This window comes from Pezoporus wallicus, unplaced genomic scaffold (assembly GCF_028554395.1).
Source record: "Pezoporus wallicus isolate ANWC-B61680 ecotype Strahan unplaced genomic scaffold, APGP_CSIRO_Pwel_v1 contig_7721, whole genome shotgun sequence".
Lineage (NCBI taxonomy): Eukaryota > Metazoa > Chordata > Aves > Psittaciformes > Psittacidae > Pezoporus > Pezoporus wallicus.
In genome coordinates, this window is record NW_026641259.1 from 1 (window position 1) to 7,091 (window position 7,091).

General features: G+C 53.7%; 1 protein-coding gene across 1 annotated transcript; it reads left to right on the forward strand.

Moving 5' to 3' along the window:
• Positions 1-947: 947 nt before the first annotated feature.
• On the forward strand, positions 948-6,877 carry LOC130606449 (heat shock factor protein 5-like). The gene is made up of 7 exons (XM_057422802.1): positions 948-1,449; positions 2,485-2,864; positions 4,228-4,230; positions 4,602-4,685; positions 5,551-5,898; positions 5,985-6,126; positions 6,764-6,877. Exons 1-7 carry the CDS (start codon positions 948-950, stop codon positions 6,826-6,828), a joined length of 1,524 nt encoding a protein of 507 aa, XP_057278785.1. The 3' UTR covers positions 6,829-6,877.
• Positions 6,878-7,091: the final 214 nt, after the last annotated feature.

Here is a 7,091-nt window from a genome sequence, read left to right on the forward strand (position 1 = left end):
GTCTAAGAACAACAGCACGGCAGAGAAAGGAGGTAAGGAGATGCGGAAGGAGATTGCCTGCTGCCCTTAGAGTGCTATGGAGAAAGCAAGTTGTCTCTTTTCTGAAGGTCTTAAAGCTCTGAAGAATTAGTTTGACCTGGCATGACGGGAATGGTATGGAATAAGGGGTGGACACTGTCCTGGTTTTGGCTGGGCTAGAATTGATTCTCTTCCCTGTGGCTGGCGCAGTGCTGTGTTCTGGCTTGGTTCTGGGAAGCACGCTGGTAGCGCACCGATGTTTTAGCTGTCGCTCAGTAGCCCTTCGGCTGAGCAAAGGACTTTGCAGTCTCTCCTGCTCTGCCAGTGAGGAGGGGCACGGGAAGCCATGAGGAAGCAGAGTCAGGACACCTGACCCAAGGCAGCCAGAGGGGTATTCCATAGCAGAGCACGTCATGGCCAGTATAGAAAGTGGTGGGAGTCAGCCGGGAGGCGCAGGTCGCCGCTCGGGTCAGGTTGGTTCGCTGAGCGCGTGCCGAGCAGTTGCATTGCGCATCAGTGCTGGTTCGTGTTTCTCTTTTCCCTGCCTAGACGTAGAGGAGCAAAGTTTGTTGGAGAGCTGTTCATAGCGATGAGATTTGAGCTTTTGTCTTGGTGCTGCAGGTTTGGTTTTTAACTCGTTGTCGTGATTTTGTTCTTGGGGCTGAGGGACCGGGGAGCGGCCGAGGGGAGCGGCGGGGCTGGGGGAGCGGGGAGGCGCTGCGGGCCCGGCGGGCTCCGGCGATGCTGCAGGTGCGGCTGTGCCGAGGCGGTGGCGGGGCCGGGGCCGGCGGACAGCGCGGGCTGAAGCCGGTCCCGTGCCGGGCGGCGCTCGGGCCGGTGTCGCTCCCCAGGGCGGGCCGACGGGGCCGGGCGTTGCCCGGCGGCCGCTGGAGCGCGAGTGGCCAGTGCGTCCGTTGTCGGGGAGCGCCATGGAGGGCCAGCGGCTGCCCGCTGCTCTCAACCCCAGCCATTTCCCGGCCAAGCTCTGGGAGCTGGTGAACAGCCCGCGCTGCGGCTCCGTGCGCTGGGATGCCCGCGGCGAGGGGCTGCTCATCGACCAGCGGCTCTTCGAGCGAGAGCTGCTGGGCGCGGAGGCGGCCGGCGACGGGGCGGCGCTGGACGGCGAGGTCTTTAAGACCAGGAACTTCGCCAGCTTCATCCGCCAGCTGAACCTCTATGGGTTCCGCAAGCTGGGGCCGGGGCCCGGGCCCCTGCAGGACCCGGCGGGGGGCGATGGCGGCAGCTCCGCCGGGGCTCTGCTCCATTTCTACAGCCCCCATTTCCGCCGCGACCGCCCCGAGCTCCTCGTAAACCTCAAGCGCCTGACGAGGGCCAACAAGGCGAAGCTGGCGGCCGGCCTGGAGCTGCCCAGCCGCCCGGCACAGCGCTCCCAGCTCCCGCCCTCGACGCTCGGCGAGGCTGCCAGGCCCGGTGAGCTGGGGTGGCCCCGGGCTGCGGGGCCCCGAGAAGCACTGGGTGCTGCGGGGTTTCTAGATCGGCACCCCCGCAGGCAGCAGGCTTGCCTGACCTTGCTGGCGGCCGCTCAGCTCCGCCGCTGCGGGAAAGCCGTTGTTGTTCATGCAGGGAGATGGGCTGCCGGCAGGCACGGGGAGCGAGGTTCGCGTGTGGTTCCGTCTGCCCCTCGGCTGCAAGACAGCCTCCGTCGGGGGCTGCAGTAACAACACCCTCACCCTGGCTCTGTGGAGCTGGCACAGCCCTACCAGATGGACGTTCCTTCTCCTTGAAGGGTTGCTCCATAAGCTGTCGTTAAATCTGTGTGAAGCGATGGGTAACCGTGTGAGGGCAAGTACCATTTCATGAAACCGTAACTGACCGAGAGAGGAAACCAGGGAAGATGAAAGGGAATATCTTGGAAGTAACAAAACGGCAAAGTCTGAGCTTTTTTACACTCAACCGGTTGAGCTACCTGGAAAAAAGCTGGCTTTGGTTTTGTTTTCCTTGACAAACTGAAGGACTTGTGATCAAGTGCTCTCAGAGTCACGTTTAGGATTTGGACATTGCCCCTGCCTTGGCTGCCCCTGTGCTGTCCGCACTGGAGTTCGGTAGAGCCCCGCTTCACCATTCCCCCTTTATTTTACCTTACTGCCTGATGTAACGCGCAGCACTTCCTAAACGGCTTGTGCCGGTTTGGTCAGCTCCTGCGCATTTTGATTTCTAATAGCGCATTTCTAAGTAGCGATCACTTGCTCCTGAGGGTTTCAGGAGACTGAATGCTCCAGAGATGGCTGTGTGTTGGCACAGCACTGGTGTTCCTGTGTGTTCAGGTGGTAGTGCTGCAGCAGTTACTGTATGTTTAGGTGTAAGAATAGAGTCTGTTTCTGGATGAAGAATATCGGAGCAAAGGTGGTCTTCCCAGGGAACGTTGTGGAGCCTTGGCTCCTCATCCTGCCTTTCAGGGCCAGTGAAAACTCCTTCCCTTAGTCCTTGTTTCCCTTTGTTTTGCAGGACTGGTGACTGCAGGAGAGGCTCCTCAACCTTGTCATCCAGACAGCTGCTTTCCGCCCTCCAGCACAGCCGCCTCATGCCAGGAGCCCCCTGCTTTCCAGGCAGCGACTTCCCAGCAGCCTCCGGTCCCTTCCAGACCATGGCAGGGTTCTGTTGCGTGGCTGCCATGGCACGGGGCTCTCCCAGCTTTCCCAGGCCAGGGGGCTCCCTTTCCCGTCCTCCACAAGTGTTGCACGGAGGTCACGTACACTCTCCAGACCGTGTGCTCACTTCTGCCGCTTCAGCGAGGGGCTCCAGCCGGTGCTGCCCTTCCAGAACGGGGCAGCTGCGCGTCTCCAGGGCAGTGCTTGCAAGGCCGGGATCCAACGGGTACGGCAAAAGTTCTCCGCTTGCTGCTCGAGAAGTTCCTGCCAAGCGATGCATGAAATGTTTTCCGCCAGTGCTCTGTCACTGCGTGTGTATCTGACGCGTGTGCTCGCAAAGAGATGTGTGTTCCCTGTCCGTATACTTGCAACCAGCCTGTGACAGAATGTGCTTTAGCCGCTCATTTCTTCTGGCTCTGATGAGATGAACTGTATCAGAGACAGGAGAGCTTAGAAATGCCTTCTCTGCAATGAGCAGGGAAGGACAAAAGCGTGTGGGTGAAGCAGGTGTGTGTGGAATCTTGATTCAGCTGGAGCACTTGAAGTATTACAAAAGAATTGGCCCCTTTGCCAGCCGAGCCCATCAGTGGGATTTCCACAGGTGCAGTTTTTCTTGCTGTTAGATCAGGCACTGCTGCAGCTGGCAAAAAAAAACCAAGAAAAGGTGGTGTGAGTGCAAACCGTTCTTTCTGTGCACCCTTCTGCACTTCAGACCCGGTCAGAATCGCTCACCAGTCTGGGCTGCTACACGGTTGCCTGTGTTCTCGTCCCCTTGATGTACAGGCATTACAGCGCGTTTGATTCACGAGCTGCTTTCACTATAAGCTCTACTAAGTGCAAGAGTTGTGCAATTTCTACTTTACTCGTAGCTTTTTATAGCCTATGGTGAGGACGTTACGTTTTACACCTGCCTCCTGTTTCACAAGCGCTTTTTCCCTTTGGGTTCTTCCTTTTCTTCTCTTAGAAACTAGGCTCTTTGTACTACATGTTTGTTTCCTTAGGATCACTCCAGCAGGTTACAGCCAATCTCTCCTTTGCTCTCTCGCCCTGTTTTTACAGTAGCCCTTTAGGTTTCTTTGGTGGTTTTCTTGCCTTTGTCAACATCCTTTGGCGTTCCCAGGGAGTGAAGCCCAGGTATCATTCGATTTTTGGCACAATCCAGAACTGTAATATGTTTGCAGGTCACAGGGTGTTCTTCTGAAAGATGTCCAGATTTCATCCTAAGGTTGCTCAGAACGAGCTTTTGAGGTAACAGGAGTCAGACACGTGTCTCGTGCTGCTGTGGAAGGATGTCCACGAGCTCGCTCCCTGTTGTTTAGCTCTTGTGTTTGTTGCTCCAAAATGGACAAAAGTTCCTCTGATCACGTGGCCGCCTCAAGTCACACTTGTACCATTTAATTACTGTGAACATTGGCCTAGATTTGATTTCATGGGGGATTTCTCTCTCGCCCAGAAGGACTGCAGATTTTAAAGATTCTCTGTCCTGCCAGTAGTGCCTTTCCTTGTAAGTTCTCTCTGCGTGGCACCAAAACCTGAGACCCACAGAAACTGCTTCATCTACAGAGCTGCTTTTTGGAATAAGATCCCATTTTCATTCCAGTGTGTGTGCGTGAACATGCATGCCCTTCCTGTCTGAATCCCCTTTCTGTGGCGTGTTGTGTTGAGACAGTCGAGCAGCCAAATCAAAAAAAAGGTGATATTAAGATAGAGAGGAGTGAATATGAAGATTCCGTGTGTGTTGGTTAATTCTGCAATGCGTATGTTGGATCTGTGTCTACATACTTTAGAAGAAATATGTTTTAAGGTGGAGAACTCAGTCTTACAATCGGCGGGGAGGTCATAATCCATTTCAGGGAGTTGGCTTACAGAGCGGTTACTGCAGTGTTTAATGCAAGTAAGCAACAGAACTGTACACCCTGGGCACCAGTTCTGGCAGTCTGATCCCTGTGTTTGAATTTTGCAGGCACCCCGCAGTGTTCACCCCCTGCCCAGGGAGGTCTTCTGACTGTCAGCGCCAGTGCTGCTGCTGCGGCGTCCACCGACTTCGTCTTTGTGCAGGTGAGTGCAGCGCACAGAGAGCAGGGGGAAGGGAGGAGACCCCATGCATGGACCGCAGGGTTCTGGGTTCTTGCGGCAGGAAGGAGAGAAGTTTGGGACTGGATCTGCTTTCGAAAGGGAAAGTAACGTGGTTTGCCAATGGCCATTTGAAAGCACCGCTTTGAAACACGAAAGGGGCAGTGCTGTAATGCAGGTGAGGTTTCAGGGCAGCGGGATTGCGGGTGTCCTCATCGGCAGAGTGTTCTTTTCCTCGAAAAGTGTTATGTTTGACTTCACCATAATTCGCTTTAGTTCACGAGTCTCCGTTTATCTTTGAAGAAAGTCCTTGCCTGCACAAAATGGGATTCTTTAATGTTATGATACTGGGAATCAGCTCCACTTCTGTGTCCCAGACAACTTGTGGCAGTCCTGAGTTTCATTGGATGCGTGAGAAGAACCAAGTTGACTTTTGGAGTTGGCCCCAGCTCAGAGCTATCCTATCCTATCCTATCCTATCCTATCCTATCCTATCCTATCCTATCCTATCCTATCCTATCCTATCCTATCCTATCCTATCCTATCACTGGAGAGCTCCAGTGCTACCTGTCAATGCTTTCTAGAATTCTGGTGGAAACTGCACCTTATTGGGTGGCCTGGCTTATGAAATAGTAAAAGAACCTCAGTAAAAATGCCAGGGCTTCCTTTCGCATTCCAGCAGCTTGGAGATACTTTTTTCCTCAGAGGGAATAAGCAAAGCAAGCTCTGCTGGTGTGTGCTGAAAAAGGGTTGACCTGCACAGTCCTCAGAAGCAGTAAAGCCATCAGCCCTGACTCAAAACGGTTGTGATTTTTTGATCTGGAAATTCCCTGTGTTTTGTTTCTCGCAGAGTCCTGAATTGCAGCCACCTTCTGCAGCTGAATGCCTGCCTTCTGATGGGGCACATCATGCATTGGAGGACGAGAAGTTGCCGGAATTAAGCTACGAAGATGTCTTTCAGTTTCTCGAGGAGATGTATGCATCGCAGAGCGCTGATGTAGTGACACCGGAGCCTGCAGAAAGCTGGGATGGAGAGCTGTTGGAAAGCTACATCAATGCGGCCATAGAAAGCGCTGCTGCTGCTGAAACAGCGCAAGACTCTGTGAGCACACAGGGAGCCCCTGAAGAACAGCTGGATCACAACCCAGCTCAGTCATCTGAAATGTTTGCTGTGGATGAGCTGTTCAGTGCAGAGCAAGTAAGTGCTAAATGGAGGTAAAACTCCCCAGGAAACTGTTGAGTGGTCTTTGGGTTTATTTCATTTGTTGGTGTGTTTATTTAAAGGAGAATGAGAGTGTTAAATGTGGATCTGCGAGGGAAGAGAGAGAGCTCACTTCAGGAAGCGAGGCAGTGAAGAAAGCTGCGGAAGAGCCAGGGTCCCCTGCAAAACCTCAGTGCAGGAAGAGAAGACACAGCTCACAGCAGGGTAAGTCCCTGCTAAGAGAGCCTGCCTTTTTTAGAGGTGGCCAAGACAGCTGCTCTGAAACTCTTGCGGCAAGGGGAGATCACAAGAGCTGAGTTATTGTCTGCAGTGTTAAGTACCTCACTGGGCCTTCAGTTCAACTCTTGCACTCGTAGGAGCTCTCGGCGTACTTGCCGACACGCTTCTATACGTAAGCTGGTGGTGAGGACTCCTAGGTGGACCAGGGAATAAATTCTCTCAGTCAATAAACGCTGAAGTTGTGGGAGTTGTGTCAGAGCCCTGCATGTCACAGTACACAGCAGTGAGATGCAGGCTGTGGGTATGTTTGCTGGAGGGTGAGAGTGCCACAAAGGGAACTCCGACTAATGAGGTGACTGTTGACGTAAGAGGGGAAAACCCCACCACGCTGCCCAAGTGAGTGCCCGAGCGCAACCTTTGTGGCTCAGATCACTAAATAAATGTCACAGCAGCCTGCTGATACGTGTGCTGCAACACAGGAGAAAAACACGCTCAGATTTTCAAGTCGCAGGCCGCCTTTGGCCAGATTGGACTGTCCCTGATGGCAGCAGAGGTGCTGTGCGTGCTGCCAGCTGAGCCGTAGGCAAAGCCTGCCACTTCCTCGGTGGTGTTTGCTTCCTAGATCCCCAGGAGCCGGAAGGTGGAGCCTGTAAGCGGGGCTGCTTCTGGAGGAAGACGGCGGAGTGAGGAGCGTGTGAACCCGTGGAGCGGCTGGCGGCTGGTTCCCTCCTGCGAGTCCGGCAGCAGCGCTCGGCACAGAGCTGGAGCCTGGGTTCAGGGTCAAACCTCTTCTGTTCTGTTTCCTAACTCTTATGTCCTTGATAGCTCTATTCCTCAATTTATGTGTTATTTCTAGCTTTATTCCTAAATCTGTATGTTATTTATAGCGTTATTTATAACTTAATAAGTTATTTATAGCTTTAGTCATAAATTTATATCTTATTTATAGC